The sequence below is a fragment of the Gracilinanus agilis genome, chromosome 1, assembly GCF_016433145.1.
Source record: "Gracilinanus agilis isolate LMUSP501 chromosome 1, AgileGrace, whole genome shotgun sequence".
In the NCBI taxonomy this organism is placed as follows: Eukaryota; Metazoa; Chordata; class Mammalia; order Didelphimorphia; family Didelphidae; genus Gracilinanus; species Gracilinanus agilis.
In genome coordinates this window covers 778,094,059-778,115,935 of record NC_058130.1, presented here as the reverse complement: position 1 = coordinate 778,115,935, position 21,877 = coordinate 778,094,059, and the positions used below count along the sequence as shown (strand labels likewise).

General features: G+C 47.3%; 1 protein-coding gene across 1 annotated transcript in view; it reads right to left on the bottom strand.

The window, feature by feature from the left end:
* Positions 1-657: 657 nt before the first annotated feature.
* OSBP2 (oxysterol binding protein 2) overlaps positions 658-21,877 on the bottom strand; it is a 120,454-nt gene continuing 99,234 nt past the window's right edge. The window contains exons 9-15 of the mRNA XM_044658884.1: positions 17,401-17,646; positions 10,062-10,182; positions 4,705-4,808; positions 2,732-2,827; positions 2,173-2,357; positions 1,242-1,465; positions 658-800 (exon numbers count right to left, since the gene is read on the bottom strand). Of these exons, the coding sequence (XP_044514819.1) occupies positions 658-800; positions 1,242-1,465; positions 2,173-2,357; positions 2,732-2,827; positions 4,705-4,808; positions 10,062-10,182; positions 17,401-17,646 (1,119 nt within the window). The remainder of the gene's footprint in view (positions 801-1,241; positions 1,466-2,172; positions 2,358-2,731; positions 2,828-4,704; positions 4,809-10,061; positions 10,183-17,400; positions 17,647-21,877) is intronic.

Here is a 21,877-nt window from a genome sequence, read left to right as displayed (position 1 = left end):
AATGCTGGACTAAAAATGTTTACTAAACATCACGGCTGGAAAGAAATTGAGATCAACAGTTTAAAAATCAAACAAACAAACCAAAGTTCAAAAAAGGTTTCCTAGGGAGCCCTGAGTGAGAGGACCTCAGGTGGGGAGGGGATGGAGGCCGCCACCAAGGCTTCTCCTCACCCCCGAGCCCCCGGGGGCCACGGCCACGGGGAAAAGCTCAGCTGCGGCAGGGGTCCTTCGGAGCTGGAGGGAAGGCCAACATCACCCAGGGGTGCCAGTCCTCCCTCCCCACCTTTCTCCTGAGTGTCTCTGGAGGGGACGCTGGGCTTCAGGCAGCCGGGGAGGACAGAACATACACGCAGCCACTAAAAAGAAACAGACTCAGCCTGTCCTCCCCAGACTTACTTAGTAACTACCTACTTCCACAAAAGAAAAAAGTCACTATCAGCAAAATAAAGGAAGAAGAGGGGAAAAGGAAGGGAGCTTCAATATGCGATTTTCATTAGTGCATAAAAAAATACGTTTGAATCCCTGGTCTGCTCGTGGGTTGTATTTGCGTTTTGCGTGTAGGGTTGGGTTGCCCATTTCCTCGCCCTGTTGCCCAGGCTGGTGGGCGCTGAGGGGCAGGCGGGCAGGCAGGCCCGCGGCTGGCCTGGGAAGCGCTGCTCAGAAGATGTCGGGGCACATGGACCAGTCCTGCTTCTCCTTGGCTTCCCAGTAGTCTCCCTTGTACACATAGGCCTCCTCCCCGGTGTAGGGATCCATCTTCTTCTCGAACCACAAGGGAACGTGTGGGTCTATATCCTTCCCTGTGGGGGCCACAGAGAAGGTGTGCCTGTGGGCCAGAACCTGGGGAGCCCCACCTGGGCTCTGGGCCCTTCCTGACCCCCCCTCTCTGCTCTCCAACGGCGGCCGGAACGGCAGAGCTCCACACCGCCGCTTCCCAGGTTGGGGGTCCCCATGGCACAAATGGGGGGGCCACAAACTGGGTCCAGGGCCGGGCTCCCAGGGATTCTCCCTCAGCTCAGTCTCCAGGCTGGGATCTTCACAGGGCCTGGGGAGGGGGCCCGGCTCCCACCCTGCCTTCCCAGAAGCTCACTTTCCTCTACCCTCAAGACTCCACTTCTGGCTGTGCTTCGGGCTGCGCCTGCTGCTGGGAGCCCTGTCGGGGCCAAGACCACCCGGCCGCCGGCCCACCCCAAGCGCTGCTCTGGGCCCCGAGGGGCGGTGCGGGCAGGCGCCAGGCTCACCTTCTTCCGGGGACTCCTGGGCGCTGGCCTCCATGCGCTTGCGGCGGATGGCTCTCTGCTTCTCCTCCAGCCGCTGCTTCTCGGCGTTGGCCTCGTCCCACTGGCCGTTCTCCATGAGGCGCTGGTCGGGCCTCCACCTGCTGTCGGTGGGCGCCACGCCTTCTTCCGGCTCGTTCAGGATCAGGGCCAGCGACGAGAAGAAATACATGTTCTCGGCGTTCTCCCTGCAACAGAGAGGAGGCTCAGACTGGGGGGGGGGGGGCCGGCAGCCCCCTGGCCACCCGCCCACTCCAGCAACCAAGCGGCTGGGGGCACACGAGCGCCTCCCAGGGTGGCCCCTTCCCCTCACTGGAGGAGGAAGCGAGATCCTTCCCGTGTGGGCCCTTCTGCCTCATCTCAGGCCTTGGCCCACTGCCGCCTGGGCACAGCTCAGTCTCCCTCCTCCAACCCCTCTCGTAGAAATGGTCTCCGTCCTCTGGCTCAGGGTAGACAAGAGCCCAAGGCTCGGCCCTCCCGAATGGTGGGCAGGCTGGCCCTGGCCCACCTGGAGGCCTTGCTCTCCAGGAGCTGGCCCAGCCACCAAGCCCCCAGCCAAGGGCTCTGGGGCGGCTCCCTCCAAAGAGTTCATGGGAGGAAAGGATCTGGGAAAGAAGCCTGGGGGTTCTCTAGCCCTGCTCTCGCTTTAAGAGGGGGAAGACGGGATTCCAGGAGGGCCGAGGCTGTGGCGGGTCAGAGCCCACATGGAATTCTCTCTCCATTTTACCGAGTTGCCTTTCAGCTCCCTTCACAGCCCCTAGTCCCCATCTCAGAGCCCCGCTCCTGGCCTCCTGGCCCAAGTGGCCGTGTCGGGGACCCGGGGTCTTGGGCAGAGCTGGCTGGGCCTGTGGGGCGGAGGGAGGCGGGCTGTGGGCTGGGCTCTTGGCTCACTCACGGCAGCGGGTACTTCTTCCACAGGAGCTTGGCTGGCAGGGTCTGGTAGACCGTCTTCTGCTTGCCCTCGGTGCTGGGGCTGCTGTGGCTGCTCTGAATGACCTTGGAGCACTCCATCTTCTCGTCCCAGGAGCCCGACAGCACATAGTGGGCCTTCTCTTTGCTGTCTGTCACCACACCTGTCACCTGGAGCACCGAGGGGACCCGTCATAGCCCAGCCCGGGAGAGCCGGGGCGGCTCCACTGGGCTGGCTGCACCCCGAGATTCACCACTGACTGAGGCTCCCCCAGAGAATCTCAAGTTCTTTGTTCTTATGGAAAAGGCCTGAACTGGTTGTTTCTGGACCCAGTTTTGTATGTTTTTGATCCTTACCTTTATAGCTGTATCTCACCTGCAGCCCCTCCCTTCCCAGATCCCCCCTTCCCGGCTCCAATGCTGCCGGTATCCTTAGAAATAACAGAGTCAGCCAGGCCCCGTCCTTGGGGGTCAGGCCCTTCCTCTGCATTTCCTGAGCCGTGATCTTGGCCCAGCAGGCCCCCCACCGTGGCTGACCATCTTACCTTTCGGGTGTAGTCTTTTGAGAAGTAGCTGTAGGGTGTAAACTTCAGTAGACACTTATCCTTGGTCTTATGGTTAATTATCTCTATGTCTCCAGTCTAAAGAACAGAGGAGAGGGACACTGCCAGGCCCTTTGCCTGGGGGCCCTCATCCTGTCCCTGTCTCTGAAGGCCTGGGGTGGGGGGGGGAGGGAGGAGAGGGTGGCAGAGTCTTCCTCCTGTGCCCAAAATCCATGAGAAGAGTCACATGAAGCGCTTCCTACAGGCTGGGCACTGGGCGAAGGCCTGAGGACCTAAGCCCGGGCAAAACCATGTTCCCCACCTGGACGATCCACGCTCAAATCAGGGAGCCAAACATGGAAACGACAGAAGAGAACTCGGAGAAGGGAGGGTGAACAAGGACCAGGAAAGGGCCAAGGGATGAGGATGAGGAAGGGAGGAGAGAGGAGAGCACAGCCAGAGGAAGTCTGCCCAATCAAGAAGAAACCTTCCACTTTCCCTGGAGCCTGGGGACAAGTCTCACTCTCAGTGGCAGCCTCTAAATTTGGGGTCACAACTGGAGGAAAGGCCTTCCCACTCCCCGCCTACCTCCTGGCCCTCTGCTTCCGCCCATCCTTTTCCCTTCAGAGGCTGCCAGCCCCTCTGATCCTTCTAACAAGGAACCCTGATGGCATCTAGCCTGCCATGGAGGCAGAGTTCCACACTCATAAGCCTTTGTGCCTGGAGTGGGTTGCCATCTGTCTCATGGCATCTCCCTTTTCCTTCAGAGATCAGCTCTAGAAGCACCTCTTCCAGGAAGGCCTCTCTGATCCTTTCTCCCCCTCACCCACAAGGACTCTTTATGCATCTCTAGGAGTTTGCATGCTTCTCCTAAAGACAGTCAAGCAATGGAAGGGCAGTGACTGATTTTCCTTTGTTTTAGGAGCTTGCTGATAATGAGGGAGAAAGGGAAGGCCATAAGCTGAGGAAGGACTGGCTTCAGCATGAATGCTCTGCCTCTCCCTTCTTGGTTCTTCCCAGGGTCCTCCTCCACACACTTGCCTGTTCTACCCCATCCCATCATGCTCTTGTAAGCCCATGCCTGGTCAGGTCAGAAGATTGGGGAGGTTCTAGCCCTGCCCACCTATGCAGCCTTCAGCACAGTGTCTTTATGTCTCTGGACCTCAGTTTCCCTAAATATAAGGCCCCCTGCCTTAGCTCTAATGGCCAAGAGTGTGGCCCACAGAGAAGAGAAATGAGGGCCACATGGATGCTCCTAGCCTTTAAGCAACTGCTTCCCACATAGGGTGGCCCTCTGAGCATGCAGCCTTTAGGCCACTGGCCTGGAAAAGCCTGGACCTTGTCCAGTCAGGTGAGTCTGTGTGGCTGTTGGCTTCCTGGAGGTGGTGTGGGTGGAGGTGGGCTATTCCTCCTCCTCCATGGGGAAGCACAGGTGTTAGGAAACAACATGCTCTGTACCTCAGGGCTGCAACAGAGCAGGGACTTCCCTGGATTTCACAGATGGGAAGCCTCTTTTAGTCTTGCCTCTGCTACTAGTCCCTGGGGTAATTGTGGGCTTCATTTTCTTCCTCTGCGAAATGAGAGGCCTGAACTGATTGTCTTCAAGGGCCTTTCTAGCTCTAGCTCCATCATGTGATTGGTTCTAAAAGGCTCTCAAGCCCTCTTCTAGCTTTCACATTGGCTCTGCTCTGGGCTGACCTATATTATATTCTTAAGGTCCTTTCCTGCTCTCCCATTCAGATGACCTATAGCCAAGGTCCTAGAGCCTGATCTTTGAGGGACCTTAGAGGACCCCCTGAGGCAAATGGAGTCACCCAGGGAGTCAGGCTCTTGGTGCTCTTTCCTCTGTCCCATGGCTCTAAAGGTCTTTTGGGCTTGGACCACTGCCAGGGCCTTCTTTCCCTAGGGATCAGAAAACAACAGCTTTTTTGGTTGTCCCAAGGAGAAGAGAGGGCAGTGAGGGGAGGCCTTCTGACCTGATCAATCCAGAGCTTGCCCACGATGATATTGTGCACAGTAGAGGTGCTTTTCCGCCAGATGTAGTGATTCCCGCTGGCCTGGAATTCTAGGTGAATGGCACCTAAGGGGAAAGAAAAGGCTGAGAAGTCATGGCTTACCCAAATGGGCCCTGTGAGAAGACCACATGCACTGGCAGATCTGGCTCTCCCACTTACCTTACCTCTCTCTAAGTCTTGGCTTCTTCATCTGTAAAATGGGGATCAAACTCCCAGCTCCACTACCTCAGATGGTAGGGGTAGGAGCCAAACTAATTTTTTTTCCAGTAAACAAAAAGAGAGATTTTCTTTCTCTCCCATCTCATTCCCACTGGAAAGCAAACAAAACCCTTATAATAAATGTGTAACTGTACAAACCAGATTTCTCCACTGGTTAAGTCCAAGAAATGTAGGTGCCCTTGGCACCCAGAGTACTGTCTCTGTTGGAAGGGGAGAGCCTGCTCCATCTCTGAAGTTCTAAAGTCTTTCTAGGTTACCATCCTCTAGGCTCTGCCCACCTCATTCTGCACCAGATCAGATAAGCCTTCCCCCCTCCATCATTTCTTACAGTCTGATGGCATTCCATCACAACCATACACTTCCTTACTTGTTTGACCATTCCTCAATGGATGGGCATCCTCTCATTCTTTCATCAGTCCAAATCTTTGCCACCTCAAAAGGAGCTGCTATCAGTATTTGCGTACCTCTGAGTCCTTTTTCTGTCTGTTGTGTTAAATAAGATATTCTACTGAAAATGCTTTGTCAAGAGACCTGGTGACTACCACATAAATATTAAGGCCAACAATGAAACATCAAGAAGGCAGGCTGTATCCTCATGCCCAAGGTTGACCCTGGAGAAGAGGGCAGAAAGAATATCTGTGCAGGAATACTGAATGAACGTTCAGATTTGGCTGATAGCTTGGTGGATTTGGCTGAAATGTAATTTTTCTTCTTCCCTCTTATTTGTTATGAGGGAAGTCACTGTCTGCTGTTCAGGGGAGCAGGGAAGGTCAAGATGATGTAAAAAAAAAACAACCAAAAGGTATCAACAGAAATTCTAAAATGCTTAAAAAAGAATAGAGTGTGATATAAGCGTAAGGTAATCAGGAAGGCAATGAAAGTTGGCTTAGGTAACCTCCAAGTTCTGGCTGCCTGGGCTCTGACAGTTCAGATTCTACGGAATGAATGAGGTCAAGAAATGCCCTTTCAGGTCAACTGAACAACTGTGCTATGCCTGGGGAAATGGGGATCTTTTGCTGTACACTGAAGGTACAGAACAGAGGCTGGAGCTACCAGAAAGGGTTTAGGAGGAGATTCCTGTACTAGGTGGGAGGTTAGGCTGTGGGTTAGAAGGTTAAGGCTTTATAGGGAACAAGGCCTTGAGCAGAACCTTTGGAAACAGATGAGTAGAACAGGCAAGGGTATAGGTGGGGTACTCTAGGTGGGAAATGGAAATCAACAGGGTTCATTTTAGGGAGGAGGAGGCCAATTTGTCTGGAGTAGTAGAAGTGTGCAAGTGGGAAGAGGTGGGAAGATAGGTCTGGCCCAGGGAAAGGGGGATGGATTTTGTCCTGTGGATACTAGGGAGCCACTAAAGGGATTTGGAAAGGGGAGTGAATTAAGAGCCAGCATGATACAGGGTAGGAGTGTCAACACAAATGGAACCCGGGCCACTGATCCCTGTGGAGTCTTGTGATGACTTAAGAAAGCCACAAAGAAACATGACCTGGGGTCCACTGTAGTTTTGTTTATTTTTTCATCTATTTCCCAATTTGATTTTCATCTGGTGTGGGTCCTGGTTGGAGGAAGGATTACATGTACAGGTGGGAGTGGAAGGAAAGAGATCAGCTGGAGCAGACCATTCTGGTTTCTTTGAGAGCCAAGATCAGCCCATGATGTAAGAGTGGTGGCCATGGGACACAAACACCCCAAGAAATTCTTGGCACCTGACATGCTGGGAGGAATGTGGAAGAGATGTCGAAGATGACAGAGGTTTGCAGCCCAAGGGATCAGGTGCACTAGGGCTCATTGATCCTCCATGCTTCTGAGCTGACGCTGACTCACCCTTCTCCAGTCTTCGTGGTCCAGCCCATAGTACAACTTGTTCTTTGGAAAGTACCAAAAGAGCGGAGGCTGCCTCCTCGGAGGTTCCCATGTGATGGCACCAGAGATGGGGGGGAGGGGGGGAGAGGGGAGAGCTTCTCAAAGCTCCAAAGAAAGGGCATGAGAACAAAGATCATGATCATCTTGCTCAGGAATGAGACAGGAATGTGAAGGTGCTTAATGGACTCCCAAAGTCAGTGGCTTGGCCAGCAAGCCCACAGTATCAGAAGTACAGAGATGGTGAGGATCACTGCCATCAGGCAGGGCCAAGATGATTGAGCACAAGTTAGGATCCAGCCGAATTTTCCCAACATTCCTCTCCAAACAACTTTAAAAAAACTTCTCAAATCAAATTTTGGAGTAGTAGAGCCAACAAAAGATCAGAGAGGGCCGTTTTTTCCAATCAAAGACAACCTAGGAAGTCCACAGGAGAGGTTATAACATCTGGGTGGGTACAAGTCTGGAGCATGGCAGGACCACCAGCAATGGGTCTTAGAGGCAGTCATGAAAGAGCAAATAGCAGCTTCAGGAGCTCTCAGTCAAAAGACAGTAAGGAGGCCAGACAAGCGGGCAGAAAGGGATTAGGCCCTCTTCTAACACTGAGTACAGCTGGTACTGTTTGGCAATTCTAATGTCAATGTGTAATTTTGGGTTGCAGCTTCAGGACAGAGAGCAGCACAAGAGCTTGTGGTGACAAGAAGCAAGGCTGGCCACAACTGTAGGATGCAGAGGAGTGCTTGTGATTACTCAAAGGGAGCAGGGGCCCTGGTCACAGTCCCAGGGCCAAGAGGCCATTACTAGGCCTTGCAGGGAACCAGGGATCCTTCCTGGGTACGGACCAGTATGAAGACTAAGAGAGCAGTGACCCCCCAAACTTACAGACCCCCCCCCCAGAATTAGCTCTGAAAACAGCAGCAGCACGGGGCCTCCCTACCCCAAGGTGAGCAGAGCCCAGATTTAACATAAAATTCAAAGTCAAGAAATTGGCTGGAACAATGTGCAAACAACCAAAAATGAACTCGATCCTTACAAGCTACTACGGTGGCAGTGGCAGAGGAGACTAGGGTCCCTTTGAGTGAATGACATGAGAAGCTCACCCAGAATCAAGGTCCAGCTCCATCATGACTTTGTGGGGAGTCACCTTCCATTTCTAGGGTCTATAGATAACATTGACCTAGATCTGTGTTGGCAAACCCATGGCCTGTGTGCTGGAGGGGGCTGCTCCCCTCTCCCTTTCTACACACCTAAGGACAATGCTCATCCACCCCACCTCTGCCCAGCTGTCCAATGGTATCCCTGCTATCTGGGGCAATGTAGGGGGGGTTCACAGGCAGCTTGAGGGTGAAGTTTGGACACATGATTTCTAAAAGGTTCACTAACGCTGGCCTTGATGGCCTCCGAGGGCCCTTCTAGTTCCCATACTTCTTGGGGATGTTTAGAGGAGGGCAGCTGGGGTGGGGGAGGTTGCCTTGGAGTTGAGTGACCTGTGTAGTCTAGCCTTAGTTCTTGCTCTAAGCTGGCTCTAGGCCTAATAGTTAATGATTCTAAGAAGTTCCTTCTAGCTCTGACATTCTGATGATTTTGTGCTCTATGGTCTTTTTTTTCTCTGCTCTGTATTTTAAAATCCCATCTGACGTTAGCACCCAGATTATCAATCCATGTCTTGCCTCCTAACGGAGTGTTCTACAAAGTTCTGTCCTAGGCCTTCTCTTATGACACTATACCCTCTCTTGGGGATTGTGTAAACTCCCAAACTCAATAATCATTTCTTTTGTAGATCCGTCCCCAATCTACATAATATTTGTACTTCTCTTCTGACTTCCAAGGCCACATAATAAACCATCTTTTCCATTCACAGACACTGGAAACTTAAAATATCTAAATAGTCATTATCTTTCCTTCTAGTTTTCCTTTCCTTCTGGCCATCCAGGTTTGCTCTTCAGAGTCCTCCTGGATGCCTCCCTCTATTCTACATCTGATCAGCTGACAAGCCTTGTCCATGCTACCTCCATACTGGATTTCACAGTCATCCCTGCTACTATACTAAGAAGACTACTACTATCCTGGTTCAGGCCCTTACCACTCCAAGCCTAGACTAATGGAAGAGCCTCCTCTAAACCTCCCTTGTTGTTCCAGTTTCTCCAACCCTTTCTCCACACAGCTGCTGCCCAACTGATCTTCTTCCAGCACAAATCTGGCCTTGCCGCTCTCCTGTTCAAACATCCCGAGGGGCTCCCTATTGCTTCTGAACAACTTGGATTGCCTACGGAGCTGTAGCTGACTTGTCCTCTTCCATCTCCCATCACTTCCCTTTACATACTCTACTTTTAAGCTATATCAGCCTCCTCCCCATCTATCAAATTCAGCCTTCTATTTTCTACTGACATGTCTTTGCCAAGACTATCCTCTTCTGTCCTAGAAGACACTCTCTTCTCCCTTCTCTCTCTCAGAATCCTGGGCTCTTGGAAGGGCAGCTCAGGTGTTTCCTTATCCATGAAGCCTTTCCTGATCTACAACCCCCCCCAATTGGTTGCTACTTTCTCCTTCCTCAGATTACACTGTATTTAATTCTTGAATGAGAAGCTGTATATACCAGTGGAACATAAGTTCCTTGAGGTCAGGAACAATCTTTTGCTTTTGAATCTCTGGTCCCTAGCACAGCACCTACCACATAAATAGGGGCTTATTGCATAGTTGTTGAAATGAATTCCACAAAAAGAAAATTCTTTCCCTCAGACTCATCACTGGTGTGGTTCCATGACAACTCTGAGAGACCCCTGAGAGAATCTGACATCCCCGAGACATGGTAGTCCAGGAGGTTACCTTGACAGGGCATGTGCTAGCTAAAAAAAAAAAAAAATAAAAAATCCTCTACCCACTATTTTGTGCAATGAAGTCTCAACTTCATGTAAGTCATTTGATTTAGAAGAAGTCACAAGATTACTCCTCTTCCCAATTGTCACCCGACTAAAGGAATGTCACAAAACTGTTCCTCTCCCTCTCACCTCAGGGTCTCCTGATTCCCTCCATCAATAAGAAACCAGATGTCTCAATCCCTACGTCCTGTTTTTCATCTAATTGGTATATTAACTGTGTAGAAACCAGTGGCCAAGTGGTCCTTGGTTACCAAGAGCTGTGGACCCAATTTATTTCAGCAACCTTATGCATTGCTAAATAAATCATCGTCTGGATGTCATTACTCAATTTCTTTATTTTACTGTAACACATGATCTTACCTAGTGGCATAATGGAGAGGTATTTGCCCCGGAACTTGCTGGAGATGGTGATTTCCTGCCACAGGGTCCAGCCATTTTTGGAAAACACATGGTGGGCAGCTGCAGGAGGGTGGTGACTCACCTGAGAAACAGAGGAGGATAATAAGAAAAATCCAAATCACTTTCTGAGGTTTCACTTCATCACCAGAAAATGGACAAAGATTGACCAAAATGAGAAAAGCCAATGTTGAAGGGGTTATGGAAATGCTGACACAACCATGCATGGTTGGCGGTGTGGAATTGGACTAACTGTTATGGAAAGAAGTCTGGAATTATAGGATGAAAGTGAGCCAAGTATATAAACCCTATGACTTGGAGATTCCACTGCTAGCCACTTACCCCAAAGAGATCAACAGTGAAAATAAAGGCCCCCAATACACCAACATATTTACAGTAGCTTTTTTTTTGAGAAGCAAAGACCTGGAAAAAAAAGTTGGTTGGTTGCTATCCTTCGTATTTGAAGAAGACCAAAATGACATCACATATGATGTCTTTTGACTCTTGCATAAACTGGATTTCAATGAGGCAGAGTTGTACAGAGTAGTCAGCTTCATTTTCTCTTCTAGTCATCCAAGTCCAGGGGGACAAGACAAAAGTCAAGATGACTGGTGATGGCCTGGGATGCAATGAATGACCTTGTAGTCCTTAATGCTTGTAAGTGCTGCACCATGCTTGTTTCTGCCACCGTCACGGCCACTGGAACGATCTGTTCTGATCCACTGGGGGGAAGTCTTCACAGGCTTGGGGTAGACACCTCCTTAATTGACTAAGAGTTTGAAGCTTGTTAGTTACCCTCAACCTGGTTTAGCCCATCTGCCAAAAGAGTTTACTGGTGTGTGGCCATTCTATGTGCTATGGATTCTTGGAGCCACAGGTGAGAGCTGGGTGGCAGGTGGACACTAGAGGAGGAAAGCAGTGGATAGAGTGCTGGGTCTTGAATCTGGAAGATTCCTCTTCCTGAATTCTACTCTGATCTTAGACAGTTATAGTTGTGTAACCCTGGGAAAATAACTTAGCCCTGTTTGCCTCATTTCCTCATCTGTAAAATGAACTGGAGAAGGAAATGGCAAACCACTCTAGTATCATTGCCAAGAAAATCCTAAATGGGGTCATGCAGAGTAGAACATGACTGAAAAACAATACAAAACTAGTACCTTTGGCTCCCAATATATATGGTTGGAAACAAAGTAGACTCGTGTGAGAGTCCCACCCACCCTTCTATGGGCTATCAGTTGTACCCTTTGCATGGAGATTGCATTGAGATGCAATGTAGCCACCAGACTTGAAGGGGCACTGTATAACTGGCATTTTTCAAATGATGCTTTAGGCCACTGTCTTCAATCTTTCTCCAGTCTCCTCTGCTATTCTTCCCAGATCTTCTCAAAGACAATGAAGTCATCAAGGAACACCAACACTTGTAGGTGTAGGTGGTTTTCTCCCCAATTACTTTCTTCATCAGTCAGTGGAAAGTGGCAAGTGCCCCTTTGATGCCTTGGGGTATAAACTCTGGTTGGGCAGATAAATGCCCTTCACAGAGCAGTCACTGGTAAGGCCAGGACCAAGAACCACTACCCACCTAATCCAGAATATCTTGATCTTGACTGGTCCACTCTGGTTCTTTTATTCAAAGTTGGTAGACTACACACATTATTATCTTTCTATTATTCTTTGGTACCACCACTAAAATTGATGTCTAGGATCTGTGGGATGGACTTTTAAGATCATGTTACTACCATCAGGGCTTTGAGATGGTCTCTAAGGTCATCCATCCATCACAGACAAAGGGATCTTCCAATATCATACCCAGAACACTTAGGAGTCAGGGAGCCCGATCCTGTAGGTCACTCTTTAGGCACATTCCCCTCATTCTACTCATATTATGAAAACATGCCTGTCCTCTTATCCACCTTGTTCAACCAACCCTCCCATTCTTTTCATATTGGAGAGTCACCATAGCTTAGTATCTAAGGCTTCACTTCTGAGACTGGAGAGCCAATGCTTGTGGGATGTTTCTTGATACTGCTTATCTCTACTGGCCTGTAGGAACCCTGTTCAGAATGCAAGGATAGTCCCAACATGTAGCCACTGGGTCCAGCTTGCTATTTGAAGTATCCTCCTAGGATCTTAAAAACTGGATTTGGTTCCAATTAATGCTGACATGAGAAATCTTCTCCGGGTCTGAACAGAGCCAAGGCGTCCATTTTCCTGTTGATAACATCAACCCTTTTCACAAATTCTAGGCTTCCTCTGATGGAACCAAGATACAGGTAGTATCTTTCACTTAGGCCTCTGAATCCAAGCCCATCCAAAGGGTGTAATGATACTTAAAAACCAATACCTTTTATACAGGACCAGAAAATTCTAAGTTATTTGTGCTCCCTTGTCCCAGAAAACATGAGAGATGAATGCCCATTGCTCAGATTATGACACCCAATGGATGGATGAGTTTCTCAGTCATCATTTATCTTGTGAGCAGGGTTATAGGATCTTCAAAGGCCCACTGTTTTACAGCTTAATGGGCCTTTAAGAGTTCCTCTTAATCTAACCTCTTATTTCCAGGCAAGTTCCACGGGTAGGTAGCATGCAGCAGAACTGGGATTCCAACCTAATCAGTTCTCTGATTCCCAATTTCCTGCTTTCTCCATGGTCCCCAGTTCCTCTTGGGACTATGACTGGACAAATTATCTGGGTCAGAATTGAGCAGGGGGAGATCTTGCTAGGCAGCTCATTCAATGATCTCAATTTGTTGGTTGCCATGAAAACCTTACTTCTTACATCAATATTCTTCCAATGATGTTTGGGAATTTTCAAAAGCTACAATCTCAGATGAATCTCGGCTATGATGCTACAAGTGGGCACTTGCATAGGAGAGGTAACCTCAATGCTGCTATCAAGGACATATGAGACCAGGCATGTAGTGAGAGAGAAAGAGAGAGAACAGATGGATTGCCTGAGTGCTATACCTTGGGAAAGGTATGCTCCACTCAGAAGAGGGCAGCTTCCAGTGCCCAAAGTGGATGTAGACAGGAGACGAGAAGCCTGGAGAGGTTAGAGTGTAGTTTGAAGTGGGGAGCGAGTGTCTGTGCCAGGGACATTCCAGTGTAGATTCTCAAAATTTATTTTGGTGAGACAGACAGGCTAAAGAAAAAGGGTGACCACAATGAGACTGCTGACTTGACCTAGTGGACCTAGAGGTTTGCTATTCCCTGAGTCAGGCTCTTTTAATTGTTTTTTAAATTTTTATTCAGAATATTTTTCCATGGTTACATGATTTATGTACCCCCCCCACTCTCCACTCTTTCCTCCCCCTTCTCAAAGATGACAAGCAGTTCTACTGGGTTATACACGTATCATTATTCAAAGCTTATTTCCATGTTATTCATATTTGCAGTAAAGTGATTCTTTAACATCAAAACCCTAATCACATCCCTACTGAACCACGTGATTGATCATGTATGAGTTAGGCTCTTTCAAGGCAGGAGGGAAGGGCTCGCTCACTGCTTTCCCCTTCTGCTTCTTCTTCTCCACACATAGCCTTGGCTCTAACTATGTTAGAGATTCTATGACATCTTATATACATAACTTCATTTGGAACTCTTGACAATTTGTGACAGGAGTAGTGAAAGCATCACAATTCTGATTTTACAGATGAGATGAAGCTGAATGCCATGTTCAGGGATTCCCTCATCCTTCCTATTTGTATCTTCAGTACCTGGCACAGTGTCTGGCATATGGTAGTGTGTTAATGATATTTTGAGGTCTCTGATCTAAATTTCCTGTGGACATTTAGGGGTCCTTGAACTACATTTCCCATGAGCCAACTGGCTTCCTGTCTTACATGGTAATGTAAGACTGTCATGTAATAACGTAGATCAGTGGTTCCCAAACTTTTTTGGCCTACCTCCCCCTTTCCAGAAAAAATATTCCTTAGCCCCCTGGAAATTAATTTTAAAAATTTTAATAGCAATTAATAGGAAAGATAAATGCACCTGTGGCCATCACTGCCCCCCTGGATAAATGTAGCACCCACCAGGGGGCGGTGGCACCCACTTTGGGAATCACTGACATAGACAGAAGGATAAAAACCAAGTGCCAGGATTGGCACTCTCTCTTTTCTGGCTGAAGCAGCATGGTGGTGGAGGTAATGGTAGGTCTTTCAAACTGACTCTTAACATGGCATGTGGCTTCATTTTTCTAATGGCTACCAATAAATTTTTTTTTAAAATTTAAATTTGAATTTTGAATATTTTCCTATAGTTACATGTTTTATGTTCTTTCCCTCTCCCTCACTCCCTTACCCCCCATAGCCAACGCACAATTCCACTGGGTTTTACATGTAACATTGATTAAGACCCAATCCCATATTATTGATAGTTGGACTAGAGTTATTGTTTAGCTTCTACTTCCCCAATAATATTCCCATCAGGCCATGTGATCAAGCAGTTGTTTTTCTTCTGTGTTTCTACTCCCATAGTTCTTCCTCTGAGTGTGGCTAATTTTCTTTCTCATAAGTCCCTCAGCCTTGCTCTATGCTCAAAGGGCTTTAAAAGACTATCTGCCTTTTGATCCAGACATAGCAATGCTTGGATTATACCCCAAAGAGATAATAAGGAAAAAGACTTGTACAAAAGTATTTATAGCTGAGCTCTTTGTGGTGGCAAAAATTGGAAAACGAGGGAATGTCCTTTGATTGGGGAATGGCTGAACAAATTGTGGTATCTGCTGGTGATGGAATACTATTGTGCTCAAAGGAATAATGAAATGGAGGAGTTCCAGGCGAACTGGAAAGACCTCCAGGAAGTGATGCAGAGTGAAAGGAGCAGAGCCAGAAGAACATTGTACACAGAGACTGATACACTGTGGCATGATCAAACATAACACACTTCTCTACTAGCATCAATGCAAGGATCCAGAGCAAGGCTGAGTGAGGGACTTTGAGAAAGAAAACTAGCCACACCAATAAATCTTTTAAGATCCTAATATTTTTAAATCTATCCTTCTATATCCATTTTATTTCTTACAGTAGAGCCTGGCATTTATAAATGTTTGTTGATTGACTAAAAGACATTTTTTCATCTTTGCGTGCTAGTGCACCTTCAATAGTGTTGGGCCCTCTGGATTGAGTTATTGAAGAATGAAGTGTGATCTTTGCTCTGTTTCAACTTAGAATCTTTTAGAATGGCCAAAATAGGGATGTATATAACTAGACTTCAAAAGAGGATGAATTCAGAGCATAGGAGAGGTAGAAGTTGGAGATCTGAGGAGACAAGAACATTTCTAACTGTGGGGAGCAAGGTAAGGTAGGTAGCTTCTGAGGACCTAGAGACGGGCTATGATGTCAGCAGGGAGATAAGTGGGGTCTGCATGGGTGCCTCATCCTAGGAGTACCCTTTCTTGATGCTCCTAACTGTGAGAGCTCTCCCTGCTTCTCCAAAGCTTGGCAGAAGCCTGGGTTTTGCTTCTCTGTGTACATGGTTTATGTTTCTAGGAGAATATAAGCACCCTGGAGCCAGGTCTTCTTTACTGGCTTTGTCTCTGGATCTGTAGGACAATTCCTTATCCCACTGATGGACAAACTACAGCCTGTGGGCCAGATGCAGCCCCCTGAAATGTTCTATCTGCCTGGCCTCCGACATTATTCCTAATCTGATGAATACCATGAGTACGATACAATGAAACTTCGAAAGAGTTGCCTTAGAAACAGACTGACAGGTGAGCATTTCTTTTCCTTTGGCCCTTCTTTAAAAAGTTTGCCCATCATTGCCTTACACATCCTTACTGAATCAGACTGAACAGAAGGAGACAATTCTGGAACTGGAAATATGGCAGGGACTGAAAAAAGTTAATGAGTTGTTTTATAAGTAGGCAGGAGGGAAAAGGAGGTGCTGAGCCAGGACTAGACCCTGATTTCTTCTGATTCAGTCTGCCTAACCAACAATGCACAGAGATAAGCACGTTGTAGGCCTCAACGCCCAGTTGGTAAATGGAACAGGCCACATCTCTGTCTGTAATTCTGGAAGACCATTCGATGTGGGAAGTCATGTGAGGGCCAGAGCTTTGCTCACCGTCTAGGGAATTGGGAGAAGGGCAGAAGAGGCTCGAGGTCGTTATGATGCTGCCCTCTGCTGGCATTCTTTCTACTTTTTTTGAAACCTTCCTTGCTGGATCTTCATTGGGTTCCTGCCCACTAACTGTGGCCATACCCAATATTATGTACTGGATTATTTTCTCTTTTCTGTATACATTGTCTTCCTGGCTGATCTTATCAACCCCCATAGCTTCCATTAGCGACTCCATATGTATGGATTCAACCCCAATCTCTCCTTCCAGAATACCAATTATACATACTTCCACACACAAAAGTTTCTCTGACTTGAATCTGTCCCCATTCAAATCCACCCTCCACTCAGATGTCCAAGTGCTTTTCCTGAAGTTCAACTCCAACCATGCCACCCCCCCCCCACTCCCTAGTACCTCTAGGATAAAACAAAAAAACAAAAAACTCTGGCTAGTATTTAAAGTTCTTCATAACCTGCTCTCTTCCTGCCTTTCTAGTATCCTCTTTCCTTCCCTCCATGTAGACTGTATAATCCAGGGCCACCTTCTTGTCCCTTGCAGCCCATGTATGTGCCTTTTGTTTGCTGACACGCCTCCTGCCCTCTATTGCCACTGACTGTGCCAGAGTCAGCATGTCTCGGATCTCCTCTCCTTCCTTCTAGCTCACTGGTCCCGGTGTCTCTGGGGAGGTCTCTGATGATGCTTGCGTCTGCCCCTGGGCTCTGAGGCCTTCATCCTAGCCCATCTTCCCTGCATTCAGCCACTCTCTCTAGAAGTTGAAGCTGGTTCCCTTCTAATTAGTGCTCCTGCCATCTCCTTTCACTGAATAGAGTTTTCGTTCAGGGCCAATGCAATTAGTCTAATAAGAATCCATTCCCAAACTGTCTCTGGATCTAAGCAGACAGAGATGGGGAGGATCTCATGCTCAGCACTACTGCTGCAGCCATGCTTTGGTTCCTGATATGATGTGATGATTTCCATCCCAATCTCTGCCTTGAGGGAAGGAGTCCTGAGCAGGGGTTCCTGGTTGGTTCAGGGGGCTTCCCCAGAACCCAGTAAGGCAGCCTAGCAGGATTCTTATAGGTACTGGCAATAAGAACACCAAATCACACCTATATGTGCCTGGCGGTTTCCAGTGCGTTTACAAAGGGACCTCATTGGTCCCCCCCAAAGCAGGATGCCACCCGCCCCCCCACCATTGGCTGAGGCCCCAAGTGTTTTTCTGAGAGGTCTGTTTCTCTACCTGCTCACAGAGGGAACGGAAGCCCATTTCTTCCATCTGATCCAGTTCAAAGGTTTCTCCCAACATGGGATTGAATGGCTTAGCTATGCGGTTGACGGTGGTCGAGTAGGAAGACACTGAGAAGGCAGCCACGAAGCACATTTGCTCTGTGGAATTTTCACACTTGACAGCCTTGTCCAGCAGCTCATGGTACTCCAAGTCCTCGGTCAGCCGTTGAAGCATGGACAAGGGCTCATTAAAATTCACCTGGAGAGAGAACACAAGGGCCAAGAGCAGCTCAGCTTTCCACAAGGCTTTTAGCCTCTGCCCACAGCAGTCCTAGAAGGCAGGATTGTTTAGGATACTCACTCTCTCTGGGAGGAAAAAGTAGTCTGGGTTTTTTGGCTGGGCAGAGTATCTTGTCTCTGGGGCAAGAGAGCTTGAGAGGGAGAGAGGGTGAGTGCTAAGTGTCTAATTATACAAAAATACTGGGTAAAGCTCTGGGGTAGCGGCTGGATCTGGAGTCCGAAGACCCAAGTTTAAATCTAGCCTCAGATACTTTATTGGTTGGGTGACCCTGGGAAAGTCACTTCTTCTCTTTAAGCCTCAGTTTCTTCATCTGCAAAATGGAGATATTAACAGTACTTACTCATTACAGGTTTATTTTGAGGCTCAAGTGACTACATATGTACATACACACATACATACGTCTAATGGTCAGCCACCAAGCATTTGTTAAGGTTCTTGTACATGCTAGGCACTGTGCTAAGCACTGGATATACAAAAAAGAAAGCCAAAAGACTGTCTTGGCCCTCAAGGAGTCTAATGGGGGAGGGAGGATGGGGTAAAACAAGCCATAGATGGGTCACATTGGAAAATAATCAGCCAAGGAAAGACACAGAATTGAAGGAGACCAGGAAAGGCTTCCTGGAGAAGGGAGGATTTGTGCTGGGACTTAAGGAAGCTGTGGGGCAGAGATATAGTTTTCTTTGTAAACCTTAAAGCCTTTATACTGAAGACACAATCCTCTTCGACACTTCTTGGCTAGGTGACCCTGGGCAAGTCTCTTAACCCCAACTACCTTTCCTTTGCTGTTCTCTTGCCTTGGAACTAATACTTAGTATTGCTTCTAAGACAGAAAATAAAAGTCTAAAAATAAATCAACCAAATACTGTCCTGAACAAGAAGCAAGTTTGGAAAAACCTATACAATGTACAGAATCATAGATTCAGACTCAAAATCAAAGAATGTAGAATCATGAGATCATGAATTCTTTGGGTCAGTTAATCATGAAATCCCAAGTCATAACTCTGTGAAACATCATCTCAAGAGATCAGAGACAGATTTACTGGGGATCTTTGATCTTGCTGTCCCTCCAAGTGCATCACCTCCATGTCCATAAACTCTGAAACTCTCTCATCTGATTGCAGTCTGCTGTAATTCTTTTTTTTTTTTTTAAACCCTTGTACTTCGGTGTATTGTCTCATAGGTGGAAGATTGGTAAGGGTGGGCAATGGGGGTCAAGTGACTTGCCCAGGGTCACACAGCTGGGAAGTGGCTGAGGCCGGGTTTGAACCTAGGACCTCCTGTCTCTAGGCCTGACTCTCACTCCACTGAGCTACCCAGCTGCCCCCAGTCTGCTGTAATTCTAACTGCCCCTCTGCTGTGCAATCCCAAACTCTGGTCCTCTTGGGACCTCCAATCCCTCTCCCTGTCTCTTTCCCAGGCTTTTCCCGTTGCTCTAGGCACACACTCGCCATCACAACCTCTTAGTGAGCCAGATCAGCTCTGTATTGCCCATTTCTCTCAAGTGCCTTAACCCTTGTTGCACTGCTGATTGTGCCCTGCTGAACTGCCACCTTGGTGTCACTCCTGCTATCTGCTGCCTTTGCTCTGGAGAAAAATCACATACCTTTTCTGACTAGGTCCACAGCAAATGTATGTCATATAAATTCCTACTACTCTACTTCCCTTGTTACCTCACCATCCTACCCTCCACAGAGGCTCTTCCAAATCCTGTCCTCCCTCCTCAAACCTCCTGGGGCTCCTCTGCCCCCTTTCCTCTTAGCTGAGAATCTTGTCTTATATTTCATTGGAAAAATTGAGGCCGTTCACTGAGAGCTCTCTTTCCTTCTTTCTTCCTCATCTCCCATCACTCATATGCCTTCTGCCCTTCTCTCCTCCTTCATCCCTGCCTCCCATTGGGAGCTGACCCTTTTCCTTGCCGAATCCATCTACATACCCAAGTAATTCTATTTCATACCACTTTACCCAGCAGATTGCCCCTCTACCACCCATACGAGTCTCTTATCTTCAAACTCTCCCTGTCTCTTGGCTGCCTCCATACAGCCTACAAACATACATCTTTTCCTCAAAAGATCCTCCCTTGATCCTTCCCTCTCTGCTAGCTCTCATTCTGTATCTCTTCTCCATTTCCTGGATAAACTCCTAGAGAAGGCTGCAACAATCTGTGCCCTCTCTCTCTTTTCAACTTTCTGGAGTCTGGCTTCAGATCTCATTCAACAGAAACTTACTCTCTCCTGATTTACTAATGATCTCTTAACCACTAAATCCAATGGCTTTTCCTCACCCTTATTGACTTTTCTGTAGCCTTTGGCACTGTTCAGATATTGGCAGTCTCAGCTCTGAGATGCCTAGTCCTACTCTCTACCTAAACCTCAGGACCCTCCTTGCATGAACTTGCTCTATCATCTCTGTTAAAGTCTGTGATGGGGCTACTCTAATTGACTGTGGAAGATTAAACCTTCATCTGTCTAGTCACTGGAAATTCCTGCTTAGGACTGGCTCTACATCAGCCTTCCAAGAGTGACGCTACTTCACTCATCATTCCAGTTAAGGCTTCAGCCTCACCTGTGTTCGGTGGCTGATGGGAATATTGGAGACTTTGATGAAGGGTTCTGATAGGAATAGCTCATGGGGGCTGCCCATGATCCATTTTAGGGTAGCTACACAAATTTTCTTGTTGATATTGAGCATTCTGGCAGCCTTAGTGAGAAGAGTAAGCCTACTTGCCAAGATTTTTCCTTTTCTATTTATCATGGTAATGACCAGGATAGAGAATGTGCCCAGATTTTACACACACTTCTCAGTGATAGTGATAAGGAAAACAACAACTTGGATGCTTACAGCACTTTATAGCTGAAGTGTTTTCTAAATGATATCTCATTTGATCATCATGAAAACCTTGTGCGCTAGGGAGCACAAGAGTTATTACCCTTTTACAGATGAGGGAACTGAGGTTTACCACATGCCATTCTTCTAAATAAAGAGCTAAGGACACTTCTCTTACCAGGTTGTCTAACAATGGGATGCAGAACTAAGAAGTAAGCTCCCCAACCCTGGACAACTGTTAGGATCAGAGGATCAAAGCATTTTGGAGCTGCAAGGAAGCTTTAAGACCATCTATTCCAAGTCCCTCATTTTATAGACAGGCAAACAGAGAACCCAAGAGATTAAATGACTTACTCAAGGTTAAAAACATAGCAATGGCTACCTTTCATAGAACTGGATTTTGAATCCAGGCCCTCTGACTTCAAATCCAGGGCTCCTTCCACTGTACCAAGCCATCTCAGTTATCTCTTTATAGGCATAATTATCCATGTTTTACACAAGAGAGTCCTGGAGTTCATGCTTAATGATATCTCAGATCTCCTGGCTTTTCTGAAATGTGAGGATTCCCTATCACTGTACTCTTTCCCTAAAGCCATATATCTCTAGAGAACTGGGATCAGGACTCTTTTTTCCTGTTGTTTTTTTTTTAAATAAATTTAATATAATTTATTGATGCCTTTGTTTTAAATAAAACACTCATTTATGAAACATATTTATCTTCCTCTCCAGCAAGTCATCCCTTATAAATAAGATTAAAAAAGAATGAGGAAAAGAACAACTTAGCAAAGCTGACCAGAACACTGGCCATGATTGTGAATCTCAGTTTTTGCCTTTATATCACTAATTCCACACACTGCATACATAGATGTTTCTTAAAGGCCTAAAAATGCATGTGGTGTCCTATACCCATCTTCAATCAAAGAGAGGAAGAAGCATTTAAGTTCCTGTCTGGGGCCAGGCTTGGTCTGGATGATTAGAAAGACTTTTGTCCTTTCCATTTGTATTATTATAGTCATTATGATATGGTTTTCCTGGTTCTGCTAACTTCAATCTGTATCAATGCAAAGGAGTCTTTCTAGACATCTTTGAATTCATCACTCAGTATTTCCTATGGTATATTACTCCTCCAATTCACTCAAGTACCACCATTTGTTTTGCCATTTTTCAGTACATGAGCACTGCCTTTGTTTCCAGTTCTTGGTTACCATAAAAAGTGCTGATAGGAACATCTGGTTGGATAGAGTGAGCAATAGGGTCTCAGGGTCAATGGGATACGGCCATTTCATTTCTTAGCATAATTCCCAATTGCTTTCTAGAATGTTCCCACCAATGCCTAGCTTAAGCAGTGCCTGCCTTTCACAGTGAT